The 16552-nt window shown below is 39.6% G+C and overlaps 1 protein-coding gene across 5 annotated transcripts in view; it reads left to right on the top strand.

Moving 5' to 3' along the window:
* swt1 (SWT1 RNA endoribonuclease homolog) overlaps nucleotides 1-16552 on the top strand; it is a 155500-nt gene that overhangs the window by 88343 nt on the left and 50605 nt on the right. For all 5 annotated transcript variants that reach the window (XM_072274004.1, XM_072274002.1, XM_072274003.1 and 2 more), the window contains 2 exons: nucleotides 8309-8478; nucleotides 12405-12543. In XM_072274004.1, the coding sequence (XP_072130105.1) occupies nucleotides 8309-8478; nucleotides 12405-12543 (309 nt within the window). The remainder of the gene's footprint in view (nucleotides 1-8308; nucleotides 8479-12404; nucleotides 12544-16552) is intronic.

Below are 16552 nucleotides of genomic sequence, written 5' to 3'. Positions count from 1 at the left end.
GTATATTGTGTGTATTGGAAAACTTTTTCTTTAGTGAAATTTTGTAGATTGAATGGGTTGTGTATAATCATGCTGGGTGTGTTGGTATACTGTGTTCCTATGCATAGGAGGCAATCCACTATTATAGTAAGCTTATCTTCAATAAACAAAGACATATCCAAAAGTTCCTTGGCATTATGGGAAAAATTGTAACGTGAACATTCATTAATATGCAAATCAAGCAGTGATTTGATAATGCTGTGATACGTAACATTTGAGTGGCAAGAAGTTAAGAAGATATAAGTTCAGTTCTTATATTCTGGTGAATCTTTCTCTTTCATTCTGTTTTCTCCTTATTCTCGACATCTTTCATGGCTTTACTTTCAGAACCTCCCTGCTTGCCTCCGGGTGTTCCTCATTATGGTGTGTATCAGTTGTGATTGTCCTATCTTGGAGTATGCCTGTTCATTCTGTCCAAAATATTATTCCAGAGCTGCTTATTTTCTTACTGGAAAATGGGATATATTCCCAATTTGAGAAACAGTATTAAGAATAATGCCTAGAAAATTAAATAATGTAGAGACTTATTTTTGGGTTCTCTGCAATTCAATTACAGTCATTAAAAGGATGGCGAATTTTCTGTGAACCATACAAGGTCAGCAGCATTTTTGAGTATTCTAGTATTTGACGAACTATCATACCAAGCCTGATCATGCTTCGTGGCAACCACTCCGCTCTGTAGGCAGCTACCCTCTTGTCAATTGTCTCTTTTGACTATGATTTTATAATTATTTCTAAACAAAGAAGAAATGGTGGATGTTGTGTACGTGGATTTTCAGAAGGTCTTTGACAAGGTGCTACACATTAGGCTGCTTAACAAGTTAAGAGCCCATGGTATTACAGGAAAAGTACTAGCATGGATAGAGCATTGGCTGATTGGCAGGAAGCAAAGAGTGGGAATAAAGGGAGCCTTTCTGGTTGGCTGCCAGTGACTGGTGGTGTCCCACAGGGGTCTGTGTTGGGACCGCTTCTTTTTACATTATATGTCAGTGATTTGGATGACAGAATTGATGGCTTTGAGGTCCTTTTTGTGAAGATAGGTGAAGGGGCAGGTATTGTTGAGGAAGCATGGAGTCTGTGGAAGGACTTGGACAGATTGGGAGAATGGGCAAGGAAGTGGCAGATGAAATACAGTGTTCGGAAGTGTATAGTCATACACTTCGGTAGAAGAAATAAAAGCATAGAATATTTTCTAAATGGAGAGAAAATTCAGTAATACGTGAAAAGGGACTTGGAAGTTCTTATGCAGGATTCCCTAAAGTTTAATTTGCAAGATGAGTCTGTGAGGAAGGCAAACGCAATGTTAGCATTCATTTTGAGAGAATAGGATAGAAAAGCAAGGATGTAAAGTTGAGGCTTTATAAGGCACTGGTAAGACCTTACTTGTGATAAATTTTGGGCCCCTTTTCTGCTGACATTGGAGAAGGTTCAGAGGAGGTGCACAAGAACAATTCCAGGAATGGAAGAGTTGCCATAAGAGGACCAATTGATGACTCTGGGCCTATACTCACTAGAATTCAGAAGAATGGGGGGGAGGGAGATTTCATTGGAACCTATTGAATGTTGAAATGCTTCAGTAGAGTGGATGTAGAGAGGATGTTTCCTATGACGGAGGAGTCTAGAGGACCAGAGGGCACATTCTCAGAATAGAGGTACATCCATTTAGAATGGAGATGAGGAGGAATTTCTTTAGCCGGAGAGTGGCAAATCTGTGGGATTCATTGCCACAGGCAGCTGTGGAGGCCAATTCGATGAGTATGTTTAAAGCAGAGGTTGATAGATCCTTGATTAGTCAGTGCATGAAAGGATGTAGGGAGAAGGTAGGAGATTAGGGGTGAGAGCGAAATAGATCAGTCATGATGAAATTGTGGAACCAGATGGTCTAATTCTGCTCCTATATCTTATGACTTGGTCTTTCCTTGTCAACGACTGCCCTCTGATTGCTAATCAGTCTGTCAACTATTTCACTCCCCAACCTCAACCTTCCACCTACCTCACAGTTGGCCTTCACCTACTGACCTCATGTATGATAACCCAAACACCTCAATCTATTTTTGACCAACTTATCCCCTGTGGCCAATGACAGCTCTTCTGTTCTTTGACAATGACCTGCTTATACATTCCATCCTTTCCCTTCATCCTGAGTTTGCTGTAAATCTGAAATTCATTAGCTGTGAGGGTTGTGGAGACAGAAGCCCACATTCCATCTAAGAAATATTCATTTGTATTTAAAGTGCCAAAGTTATGTCCAAGCAATGGAAAACATAAATAGGTTAGATTGTTTGTTTTCAGCCAACATGGATAATAGTGGGCCAACTGGCTTCCTTCTGTTTCATAAATTTTGTTAACTTTAATGCATGAAATTGTTACATTATTTAATGTATTACCAAGTTATGCATTAAAGGTAAAGGAAAAAGTTCAGAAAAGTTTTATTTTTAATTGTTAATAATCTCCAACAAAATGTAAAAACTGATTCAATGAAATTCCTTGCGTGTAACTTACTAAATTTTTGGTGATAATTAAGGTTTATTACATGGTTAACAGTGCAACTACTGTATATCTCAATGAACATGTTCGACTGTTTTTTACTACCTTAGAGTGTAGAAACTGCAACCGTGTATGGCAGCTGTAACACCACACGTATTTTCCATGGTTACTGTTGGATGAGCAGGAGCAAATTGAAAGTGACCTCCTGATTTTATAACTAACTGTAGATGCAGAGATGGTGTTCTATGTACTCCATGAACACTCATAGCCATACCATTATTCCTGTCACAAAAGCCATAATTGTAGTTCAGTAGCAAAACACAAGCATTTCAAGTGTAGCTTGTGCTGTTTGTTGATTTCAAATTACAACATTTTGCCTCCTATTATTTTTGGTGTCTGAACCAGTACTTGTTGAAAATTTAACGAACTGTTAATGCATTGAATAATATATGCATGTTTAAGTAGTCAGATACCTCCTGTAACCTCATAACTTGGCCTCTTGGGTGTATATTCGAGGTCTTCTGCTGCTGAAGCCCATCCACTTCAAGGTTGAATGGGTGGTGCATTCAGAAATGCTCTCCTGCACACCACTGTTCTAACGTGTAGTTATTTGAGTTACTGTTGTCTCCTGTCACTTTGAACCAATCTGGCCATTCTGTCTGCCCCTTCTCATTAACAAGGCATTTCCACCCACAGGACTGCCGTTCTCTGAGTGTGCATGAAAAACAGTTTCTGAGACCCTCAAGCCACCCAGTCTGGCACCAACAATCACTCCACAGTCAAAGTCACTTAGATCACATTTCTTCCCCATTCTGATATTTGGTCTGAACAATGACTGAACCTCTTGACCGTGTCTGCATGGTTTTATGCATTGAGTTGCTGCCACGTAATTGGCTGATTAGATATTTTCATTAATATGCAGATGTACCAAATAAAGTGGCCACTGAGAATTATTGTAATTTTAGTTTGGGAAAATTTAAATTACATGACATGGGAAAGCACATTATAAGTGTCAATTGCTTTGACATTTATTGCTTAGTGGTTTGATTTGGAACTTTTGTCTTTAAATAACAGAAATAATCTGTCAAGGAAAGCATAAAGGGTAGCACAATAATTAAAGAATAGCAACAGGCCAGTGTCCTCTTGCTCCTCTGAGGATGACCTATTATTTTTGTCACCCTTCATAATCTGCTTGCCTTTTAAAAGCATCTGTTATATTCAACTTAACCACTCCTTGAAATAACAAGTTCCAGATTTGAAGTTGGAGTAAAGCAGATTTTTCCAAATTCTCTTTTGAAATTATCAGTGATTTTCTAATTTATTTCTCCCAGTTGTGAAAGCATCGCCTAATAAATATGTAGACACAGATTACTGCTTTCACAGATATAAAGCTCAGTATTGCAGTCAGGGGAAGACACACTCTGCTGGAACTTAACTCACTAAGAAGAAAGAGACATGGCAGTATACCACAGATCCCTTTAACAATAATAAGTTAGGCACAGAGAAAATCTATTTTCTGACAACTACCTTTATTGGCTCAGTTCACAAGCATGTGAAATTATACAACCTTTATGCACACCAACTAAATTTCCCTAGCCCTCCATGAGTATTCAAAGGAGGGAAAAGGTGATACCCAGGGGAAAAATGTCTATGCTGGCCAGGTGTTCCTCGTGGTTATGACCTAAGCTTGACGTGTTCAAATCTGCAACAATAGGTCTCTGGAGAGTTGTCGCTGCCTGAGCTCCCAAAATCCTCTATTTATTTTTTCCTTAGCAGGGTGTTTCAATTTATTTGACTTGAGGTCATCTGACTGACCCGTGTCAGATTCCCATTGAATGCACCTCTGTTCTATTCAACTCTGACTGGTTCAAACCAGATCACCAGACACTGGACCCAGATAATGAGATTATTTCTGCAAACTTGCCGTTTTACACAATAAACAGCTTCTTATCTGAGAATAGTCTCAGGTTTAGCAGGCCATTAGCAGAAACTCCAGCATCTCCTTTCCTGGGCAACTGCAACAGGTGACACAAACAACAGGAATTCTGCAGATGCTGGAAATTCAAGCAACACACATCAAAGTTGCTGGTGAATGCAGCAGGCCAGGCAGCATCTCTAGGAAGAGGTATAGTCGACGTTTCAGGCCGAGACCCTTCGTCAGGACTAACTGAAGGAAGAGTTAGTAAGAGATTTGAAAGTGGGAGGGGGAGGGGCAGATCCAAAATGATAGGAGAAGACAGGAGGGGGAGGGATGGAGCCAAGAGCTGAACAGGTGATTGGCAAAGGGGATATGAGAGGATCATGGGACAGGAGGCCCAGGAAGAAAGACAGGGGTGGGGGGGGGGAACCCAGAGGATGGGCAAGGGGTATAGTCAGAGGGACAGAGGGAGAAAAAGGAGAGTGAGAGAAAGAATGTGTATAAAAATAAATAACGGATGGAGAAATTGAACATTGACTTCTCTAACTTCTGCTAATGCCCCACCTCCCCCTCGTACCCAATCCATTATTTATTTTTATACACACATTCTTTCTCTCACTCTCCTTTTTCTCCCTCTGTCCCTCTGACTATATCCCTTGCCCATCCTCTGGGTTCCCCCCCCCCTTGTCTTTCTCCCTGGGCCTCCTGTCCCATGATCCTCTCATATCCCCTTTGCCAATCACCTGTCCAGCTCTTGGCTCCATCCCTCCCCCTCCTGTCTTCTCCTATCATTTTGGATCTCCCCCTCCCCCTCCCACTTTCAAATCTCTTACTAGCTCTTCCTTCAGTTAGTCCTGACAAAGCATCTCGGCCTGAAACGTCGACTGTACCTCTTCCTAGAGATGCTGCCTGGCCTGCTGCGTTCACCAGCAACTTTGATGTGTGTTGCAACAGGTGACAGTGTGGCGAGGGTCTAGTCCTTGGCACAACCAAGTAACGCAGTTCCCCCGCTGACAGTCACACCAGTGAAACAGTAATGAGAACTTGCAGTATTCTACACTACCAGTGTCTTGCGATCACAATAAAAATGTCCAAGACAATCACTCGGCACAACAATGGAATGCAACAAATCCAGGCAACGATACAACAACGGTACACAATACCGTTTCATCATGGTCAACACAGCTCCATCACTGTCAAGGAACTCACTGATGGGATAGCCCTGCAATACTTGATGTTCTTGGTATACAGCAGTGATGCTCTTTTGTGAAGTGCAAGATAAGGGGTTAGGGAATGGATCTTACTTGGTTAACATTCAAATGTAACTTTCTATATTTCAAGTTAGAACAAGAAATATTTGTTTATGAAATATAAAGCTGCTTAAGTTAAACAGAAAGCAGTGTTCTGAGTGAAAACTCAATATTTTCATGGAGCATCTATCTCTTAGATGCCTGAGAAATGCAAAAAATTATCTTCAATTTCCTGCTTCAAAGATTGCATTTTGCCCATCATTCTTTAGTTTGCATTTTTTTTCTCTGAGTAAAGTTTGAATTTCAAAGTAAATTTATTATCAAAGTATATGTCACCATATACTACCCCGAAATTCATTTTCTTACGTGAATTCAATACAATCAATGAACAATAGAATCAATGAAAAACTACACTCAAAAAAGGACAAACAGTGAAAAATAATTATTAATAAGTAATAAATAACATTGACAACATAAGTTATAGAATTCTTGAAAGTGAGTCCATAGCTTGAGGTGTATTTGCAATAAAATTACAGCTGGAAACACAGCCTCGTCCTCCTAATATTTTTCAGCCCATTCTTGGCCAAGCCTTTGCTTTTCCTTCAAATATTTTTTATTGGCTTTTTGCATGCTTCCAGCCCACACCTAATCCAACCATCTGCCTTGTCCATGTTTCCATGAATACCTTTTCAATGCAGAATTGTAGTTAAAATAAGAAAGCAATTTTCTGGTCAGCAGCTGGCTTGGAGACTTGCTGGTGAATCCAACTGGAACTTGAGAAAGGTTCTTCATCTTCGAAGTCTGCATTGTTCAGTGATAATGTAAAAAGCACAGTTCTTGAAAATGAATGTTTTTAGTACTCTTATTTCTAATGCTAATTTTGAGCAAATGGAATATTTAATTCCACTTTGGACCACCATCCTAAACTATTTGAATCTGTCCACCATTTTATTCCTTTTAACAATTAGACGTAGAAAAAATACAATTTCAGTTGGAAGAATAAACAATTATTTAGAATTCTGTTGTATTTTCGGAATGCCTTTTTTCCCCCTTTTAGTGCTTCATCACCAGGTGCACTTGTGCTGAATCTTACGCAAACTTAAGGCAGTTTTCTTATTGTGTGGGTGTAAGCAGTTATTCTATTCCCTTTGTGGTAGGCATGTTTTCAAACCTGGAACAGTGATTCACTGTTGCACCATAATATTGTGGCTACTGGCAACTTCTCCCAAGTTTGATCAGGAGCTGTGTACCCGTGTGAAATAATATAGTAAGTGTCTGCTTTTCTGCCCATCCTATGCAATAACATCGCTGATTTACTGTAACAAGAAAATTATCCACCTTAAAGGGATTCAGTCATCCCAGTCAAATGGCCATTTTATGTAACATTGGCTATTCTTCATCATTGAACCTGGGTGACAGCTAGGGGACCAAGAAACAGAATACAAGAAACATCTTAATCTTTGTACACAGACAATTATATCACTTATTATAAAGTAGGAATAAGAAAATGTAACCAATTTTATTTTCTCTGTGTTGCAGGAATCAGCAAACAGTATAGATCAGAGATGAAGTTGGAACTGTGTTTTGTTGTTTGTTTGGTCAGTTCTATGCTGGGCAATGGTTTTCAATAGTTCCATTTAATATCAGAGAAATGTATACAGTATACATCCTGAAATTCTAGTTCTTCGCAGATATCCACAAAAACAGATGAGTGCCATAAAGAATGAGTGACAGTAAAAACATTACAACCCCAAAGCCCCCTCCCACAAGCATCCCTCTTCCTCACTTACTTCTGCAAAACACATCAGCACCCTTCTCCCTCCAAGCAAGCAATGACAAGTCCCCAAGAAAGACCATGATCTGCAGTACAACAAAAACTAATCGTTCTACTTGTAAAAATTTGACAAGAAGAATTTAAAATAGACATGTGAGTTGGGTTTAGAATTTTAAAAAAACTTCCTCTTACACCAGCAAAGAACAAAGATAATCCTTACCATTGGTCTCCAATGATCTTTTTGAAAAATGTAAGGTTCAGGAGACTTGAAGTAGAGATAGAGTATTTAATTGAGTGTTGGAATCCAGAAATAGGGGCACAAGTTCAGAAAAAGAGGTCATTCATTTAAAACAAATGGAAAGAGGAGCTTCTTTTTCAATAGTTCATGAAATTTTGTCGTTCTCTACTCCACAGTGGATAAATCATTGAATATATTCATGGGTGAAATGGACAGATTTTCATTCCATGATGGAACAGGCAGAACAGTGGAACTGAGGTTAAGATCAGGTCAGCTACAGTGTAATTGTATGGCAAAGACTTGAAGGGCCAGATGGTGGAGTCCTGCTCTTACATGTCTCAAATATGTTAAACATTATGACAACATTTGTATTCTAACTTACCACATGAAATAAATAATTTTAATGTGATTAGTTGCATTAAAATATTGTTTAGGAAACAAGGTCATGTCTTCAATATGTACAAGTGCTATCATTTTTTTACAGAGGGATAACTAGTTTAACTTAAATTAGTAGTGTTTGTCTAAGAAGTTATATGCATTAACCGCATTATTCATTGTTTGATTAAAGTTGAATATGATATTTTTGTAATTTTATCTCATAGTGATCAATGTGAACAATCAAATTGGAACTGGTGATCAGCACTTATCTGCAGAAGAGTCAGCTCTGGATGTTACAGGCATCATCTCTGAGCTGGAGAAGTCGCTAGGCTGTGCGCTGTCAGTCATCCTAGAAACAGAGATGAAAAAAGCATATGATGATCTATGGATGGAGGTAAAAGATAGATTATTGTATGACTTGTCCATTTTATTTACCAGGAGCATTTTCAAAAATTACAAATTAACAAACAAGTGGTATCCTCATTATATTCCCTTGGAAAGTCAGCTCATTTATGTTACACTGCCGTTTTTTTCCACAATTCGTCAAAAGTATCAGTCATTTTTTTTCTGTTGGTTCATTATGTGATTAGCATGGAAACCTGTAAAATCTGTTGAATTCAGTTAGATGTAATTGCAGCATATTTTTTTCTACCCATAGTGTTTGGAAGATAATCCATGGCCAGTTTTCAGAAAAGTGCTCAGAACTGAATTTCCACAGGATACTAGCAGATTTACAGTTGAAAGCCAGTGAAAATTATTTGCACTTTTTAAATTTCCCTCAAGCCCAGATCGATCTACTAACTTGTAATAAAGGCTTGCATGTGGCAATAAGTTCCATTCCTAAATGTCAACACTGAGTTCTGTTAGCAGTGAAAGAACATGAAGGATAAATTCATCTGGTTTTGCTGTTTGTTCGTTGAAGGGGCCAAGTGTCTTTCTGTCAGTTCATTTTGTGTGTGGGTTATACCTTCAAAATTATTGTCTTTAATTATTTGGTTGTGGTAATGTGCCTAAAATTTCTTGACCTGTTCTTAGAGCCTTTCTTAAACAATAGAACAACCATTTGCAATTTCTGCACCAGCCTCCCACAACGGACTTGAGGACCTGAGTTATAGGTAAAAGTTGAATAGCCTAAGAATTTATTCCCTAGAGTGTAGGTAAATGAGCGGAGATCTAATAGAGATATACAAAACTATGAAATGTATAGGTAAGGTAAATGCATGCAGGCTTTTTCTCTTGAGGTCAAATGAGAGGTCATAGCTTTAGTGTGAAAGGTGAAATATTTAAGGGAAACTACTTTTGAGGATAGTGCAAGTTTAGAATGAACTTCCAGCTGAAGTGGTTGAAGTAGGCTCAATTGCAACACTTAAGAGAAGTTTAGGTAGGTGCATGGATGTGAGGGATATGGAGGGAGAGGTTCAGGTACATAGGGCTAGGCAGAAAAACAGGCCTGCACAGGCTAGGTGGGTGAAGGGCCTATTCTGTGCTGTAGTGGATGACTAATACATTGTATGAGGCCAGGGTACGATTTTTTGTATTACTCTGCTACTGAGTAACCAGTTAGACAGTGTTCGCTTATAGGACATCAACTTAACCAGTCCAGATAATTTCTGCGGTTTTCTTTTTCAAGAAAGCTCTTGATTTGATTTTAGAGCCAATAGTTTTTTCCTGGCAATTGAAAGACAGATATCTTTGTATCATGCACCCTCAGCTAGAAGAATCAGAATCGGGTTTATTCCCACTGAAATTTGATTTTTGTTTTGTAGCAGCTACACAGTGCAAGACGTGCTGTAAGTTACTATAAAACATAAATCAAAGAGGAATAGCGAGGTAGTGTTCATGGGTTCCTGGACCATTCAGAAATTTGTTGGCAGATGGGAGGAAGCTGTTCCTAAATTGAATTGAATTGAATTGACTTTATTTCTTATATCCTTCACATTTAGGTCTCTGTCTGGATGTGCAATGTGCAATTTATAGTAACTTGTAATAAATAGTATGTACAACAGGACAGTCAATATAGCATAGAAATACAATTGTATCAGCATGAATTAATCAGTCTGATAGCCTGGTGGAAGAAGCTGTCGCAGAGCCTGTTGGTCCTGGCTTTAATGCTGCACTACCGTTTCTGGGATGGTAGCAGCTGGAACAGTTTATGGTTGGGGTGACTGGGGTCTCCAGTGATCCTTCGTGCACCTGTCTCTGTAAATGTCCTGTATGGTGGAAAGTTCACATCTACAGATCCGCTGGGCTATCCGCACCACTCTCTGCAGAGTCCTGCGATGAGGGAATCTAAAGACCTGAATGGAAATCTGGCTCCTTCCTGATGACAGTAATACAAAGAAGTCATGTCCCGGATGGTGAGGGTCCTTAAGATGGATACAACCTTGAGGCACCACCTTTTGAAGATGTTCTTAATGGTGGGGTGGAGTGCCATGATAGAGTTGCTTAAGTATAAAACCCTCTGCAGCCTCTTCTGATCTTGTACATTGGAGCTTCCATAACAGGTGTTGATGCAACCAGTCAGAATGCTCTTCACCATACATTTATAGAAATTCACTAGATTATTTGATGCCTCAAACTCCTAATGTAATCAAGCTTCTGGAACGCCTTCACGATTGCATCAGTATATAGGCCCAGGATAGATCCTCTTAGGTTTTAACTCTCAGGAACATGTGCTGCTCATCTTTTCCACTGTTGACCCCTCAATGAGAACTGGTATGTGTTCTCTTGGCTTCCCTTTCTTAATGTCTACAATCAGTTCTTTGGTCTTGCAGATGTTGAGTACAAGATTGTTGTTGCAATATGACTCAACTAGCCAGCCTATCTCACTTTTTGTCTCCATCTGAGATGTACATCTGATATAGTAAAAAAAAAGTCTGCATTCCAAGAATCTGTTTTGATCAGAGTTATGAATAGCATTAGTATTAGCAGCATATCAATATATTTATTTATAGTATTTTCACAGTGAAATGGGTGGCATGATAACATAGCAGTTAGCACTGCTGATTCACATCTGCAGGGATTTGTGTTCATTCACAATCTTTGCTCTGTGTGGAGCTTACATGTTCTACCCATGTTTACATTGGTTTATGTTAGTTCCTGCCACTTCCCACAGATGTGCTGGTAGGTTAATTGACTACAATAAATTTTTATATATTTATAGGCATCCGTTAGTCTCATGTGACCATGGATTTGTGCCTTGGAAGGTTTTTCAGGGCGCAGGCCTGGGCAAGGTTGTATGGAAGACCAACAGTTGCCCATGCTGCAAGTCTCCCCTCTCCACGCCACCGATGTTGTCCAAGGGAAGGGCATTAGGACCCATACAGCTTGGCACCAATGTCGTTGCAGAGCAATGTGTGGTTAAGTGCCTTGCTCAAGGACACAACACGCTGCCTCAGCCAAGGCTTGAACTAGTGACCTTCAGATCACTAGATGAACGCCTTAGCCACTTGGCCACATGCCAACACAACACAACAATAAATTATCCCTTAGTATATGCAAGGGACAAAAGAATTAAGGGGGATTTACAGGCATATGAGAAAGAATAAGTGCAGGGATAAAAGGAGTGTTCAGGATGGGGGCATTGAGAGCCTCTGATCCACACTTTGGGTGTACATGGAGGCCTTGTGTTTCGGCAGTAAGAAGCAGATAAGGTCTATATATTTTTTTTAAAAATCCATCCTTTTGGCCACCATGTGCCCCATCTATGAAGAAGTCTGTGGTTCCCATGTTGGTCTCTTCAGCCACTTGGGATCCCACAAAAATTGGATTAGAAATGAATCATAAGGGGAGGTAAAGAAGATGAACTGTATATTCTCTTGCTGAATTGCACCTCTCCAAATTCATTTGACTGCACACTAAATTCCACTTCAACACATTTGATGTAGGATCTTGACCTAAATCGTCAACTGTTCATTTCCCTCCACAGATGCTGCCTAGCCTGCTTACTTCCTCCAGCATTTTTGTGTATTGATCCAGATTCCCAGCATCTGCTGCAGTCTTATGATTAAATTCCATTTACCATTTTTCTGCAGAATTCACCAGACAAGTGTTCTAACCTGCAAGGTTCTTTAAAATAATTAATATATTTCTGAAGTTATTACAACTTTCTCCAATAGAACTCCCACTAGTAACAGTTTTCCAGTCATCATACCATGAAGGAGCTTGTCAGAAGCCTTGCTCATCATATACTTTACCTTATTGACTTTTTTTGTTATTTCTTGACACGACAAAAAGTTAGCTTGGTACATTTCAAATATTGTAGCTCAACAGTTATTAATGATGCAATCGCTGTAATTGTTTTTCTGATTTTGATATTAGATATTGTTTGTGAAGCCTCCGTGGTCATTAGGAAACCTATTACAATGTTTGAAGAAACACTGGATGGCTGTGTTTGGACTACTAGTGAAAAGGAATTTGCAATCATCTGTAGAGATCTTAAGTGATTATTTCCAAGCAGGTATGAAAAGAGATTTAAAATTCTGATTTGCTCAGTTCCCAAGTGGTGGAGTTGTAGTTATTGATTAATCTTGCAAACTAATAGCAAAATGTAATACCACATTAAAGCCACTCATCCTTCTCTCCAACAACTTGCTGCACATTACTGCATTTCCTTTAAACATTGCAGACACATGCAGTGCCACTTTATTTGGTACATCTGTACTCCTGTGGTTAATACAAATATCTAATCACTAATTACATGGCAGAACTTCAATGCATAAGAGCATGCAGACATGGTCAACAGGTTCAGTTGTTGTTTAGACCAAATGTCGGAATGGGCAAGAAATGTGATCTAAGTGACTTTAACTGTGGAATGCTTGTTGGTGCTAGATGGGGTGGTTTGAGTATCTCAGAAACGGCTGATTTCTTGGGATTTTCACACACAACAGCCCTACAGTTTAGAGAATGGTGTAAAAAAAAAAATATTCAATGAGTGGCAGTTCTGTGGATGAAAAACAACTTGTTAATGAGAAAGGTCAGGGGAGAATGGCCAGGCTGGTTCAAGCTGACAGGAAGGCGACAGTAACTTTTGTATAACAGCAGTGTACAGAAGAGCGTCTCTGAATAGATAACCCATTGAACTACAGCAGCAGAAGACTACAAACATACAGAAATACACTCAGTGATCACTTTATTAGGTGCCTCCTGTACCGAGTTAATTAAGCAATGGTTTGCACACTGCAAACAGTTGGGAAAAAGATGATTTCAATCATCTTTTATGATTTTTTAACATTATGAAAATCCTTCGTTGATCAGAGATTTGAAGATCCTTTTTAGTCTTTATTAAGAATTATGACCGTAATGCTTTGCATTTGCTAAACTCTAACCATTTTGGGGATCAAATCTTCATCATGGATCATCCCAACTTTTACTTTAGAATTTCATAATTGAAAGTTTCATATTATATTTCTATACTTGGGCATTCTGGGACGGTGAAAAGTGCTATATAAATGCAAATTGTTTCATCCTATTTTATTTTGCAATCTGCTAAATTCATGTAATTAATTATATATAATGATTAGCACCATCATTTCATAATTAGTTTTCAGATCTATTTATTATCAGAGGGATCTTGGAGTCTGAGTCCATAGGACATTCAAAGCTGCTTCGCAGGTTGACTTTGTAGTTAAGAAGGCATACAGTGCATTGGCCTTCATCAATCGTGTGAATGAGTTTAAGAGCCGAGAGGTAATATTGCAGCTGTCTAGGACCCTGGTCAGACCCCACTTGGAGTACTGTGCTCAATTCTGGTTGCCTCACTACAGGAAGGACGTGGAAACCATAGAAAGGATTAGGGAGCATGCCTTATGAGAATAGGTTGTGTGAACTCGGCCTTTTCTCCTTGGAGCGACGGAGGATGAGAGGTGACCTGATAGAGGTGTACAAGATAATGAGAGACATTGATCGTGTGGATAGTCAGAGGCTTTTTCTTATGGCTGAAATGGCTAGCACACGAGGGCATAGTTTTAAGGTGCCTGGAAGCAGCTACAGAGGAGATGTCAGAGGTAAGTTTCTCACACAGAGAGTGGTGAGTGCGTGAAATGGGCTGCCGGCGGCGGTGGTGGAGGCAGAAATAATGGGGTCTTTTAAGAGACTCCTGGATAGGTACATGAGCTTAGAAAAATAGAGGGCTATGGGTAAGCCTAGGTAGTTCTAAGGTAAGGACTTGTTCGGCACAGCTTTGTGGGCCAAAGGGCCTGTATTGTGCTATAGGTTTTCTATGTTTATGTTTCTATTTGATTCCAACAGGTTTCTATAAAAGACATTAATGAAAATTAAAAATTGTATCAAATTTACATGTTTATATTCTTTACAAAATCTCCCTTCCAATTACTTCCTGTTACTTATCTAGAGTTTCATCATAGCTTGGTTCTTGTTAATTGATAACATCTTGATCATGTCATCCTTACCCTGCATGACTCGTCCTACAAAATGCCATCTCTTGGCTGCAGTATGATTGGTGGAAGGCTGGTTATGTGCATGGAAGAAGATGCAAATACCCTGAGAAGATGACAAGAACCACTTTGTAGTTCAATTTTTGCTGCGTTGAAGGCCCAATCTCAATCTCTCATCATGAATTACATTAGCTTGACAGAAAAAGCATGGGAGATGGGATGGTAGAAACAGGGAGGTCATTTTTAAACTGAAACTGAACTTGAACAGCTCCATAAATAGAAGTTTGTTTTATGTGTGCATTCAGACCATCCGGGATGTGTTAATGCATAACTGACCTCTAGACTGGCTAAATAATTCATTTAATAGTATCAAATTGCTACTTTGATTCTAAAGAGAAAAGGGAAAAATGAATGGTCTATCTAGTATTGGCCAAGGCATTAAAACCTCCTCATTTGAGGACTGTATTTAAATTGGGAGATCTGTCACACAAGTAGAATCAGCAACAAACCAGCACAGTTGTGCTCACAGATTCATAGTCTTGACTCGTTCCTCCATCTCACTGACTTGGTGTCCATTTGTCCCGCTAAAGGTTGCTGTAGAGTGGAGCAGGAACAGGAAAATGGGGTGGGAGGCAATATATTGGCAGCTTACTTTATATTTGGCAGGAAGGGCTAAAGCGGGGAGGGGAGCTGATGGGAGCAACAAGTTTGCTTTTAAGCAGAGGCTTAACTGGAATAGCCAGATGAAGAATGTGTTCACAAGAACGGATCAGAATAGGCTGGGTATCCTAATTTTCTGATTTTCTTTCTTTAAGTATACTCCTGCACCCCTCTATACTCCTCCAGGGATTCACATGACCCCTCCTTTTTTTCTTGATCAGAAACTTATTATCTCACGTCATCCTTTGTTACCTCGCACTCCACTATTTCCACTCTCCCCTCTTCCATCTGTTACTTTTCTTCCTCTCCTTGCCTGTTCTTGCTCCACCCCTTTCCCTCACCTCTTTATATTGGCTATCTCCCCACTACTTTTAAAACCAGATAAGGAGTCTCAACCCGAACCATTGACTGTCTGTTTCACTCCACAGATGCTACCTGACCTGCTGACTTACTCAAACAATACTTATTTTACTCCAGATTCAGCATCTGCAGTTTCTTGTTCTCTCCTGCTGTCTCATGTAGTTTGCCCTTGTAACTCTGCTTAGCCCTTGTCAGTTTATTGATGTTGCAGGGGTCAGATGTGAACCACCACCTCCTGCAAAGATAAAGGAAATGAAGTGTCTTGCCTGCCTTGATTGAATAACTAACATGGTGTAGAATGTGATGATGTTTAAACATCATCACATTGTTGATAACTTTGACAAGTCATTCTATCCAAGTCATTGGGCCTTGACTTGTCCCATGAACTTTGTTTCTCCTCTCAGTGCAGCTTGACTAAGGGCCAAGTGGGTGTCCTGGGCTCCAGGAGGTAAAGGACCTCTCGACACTACCTTTTTCAGAAAGGCTTCAGGAAGTTTCTCTGGAAATTCATTGCGTCCCCTCTTGCTGGTGTTTTGCTGCCTGTTGATAAAAATGCAGTTGTGACAAGAAGGGCAGGGTTTCACTTCAGGTCCCTGATACTTGATTTCTGACAGCAGCATACAGCCTGAGTGAACTTTTTTTTTGAAAAATGGGGGTTACTTGTTAAGAGTTCAGACCAGAAGGCTATAATAAATTAGTACTTTGTAGAGTAGTACTATGAGAGGTATCAATTCAGTTGTACTTCTTTGTGTGATCCAGTCCATTAAACTGTTCATAATTGGGCAGCTTATCAGTAATAATTTCAGCATGTCATGCCAAACAGCTGAAACTACTTATAGCTTGCCTGCGCAGTTGCAAATCTAGTGGCATAAAATTTGAGCAGCAGTGACAGCAACACTTCAGTTTCCTCCTACAGTTGGTTTGCAGTGTTAACATTTGTTTGAAGGGAGGTAGCATCCATCATCAAGGTCTTCACCACCTAGGCCATGCACTTTTCTCGCTGCTGCCATCAGTTAGAAGGTACAAGTGCCTCAGGGCTCGTACCATCAGGTT

This window comes from Mobula birostris, chromosome 12, assembly GCF_030028105.1.
Source record: "Mobula birostris isolate sMobBir1 chromosome 12, sMobBir1.hap1, whole genome shotgun sequence".
Taxonomy (NCBI): Eukaryota; Metazoa; Chordata; class Chondrichthyes; order Myliobatiformes; family Myliobatidae; genus Mobula; species Mobula birostris.
The sequence above is the reverse complement of the archived record's forward strand: the minus strand, read 5'-3'. Positions and strand labels throughout refer to the sequence as shown.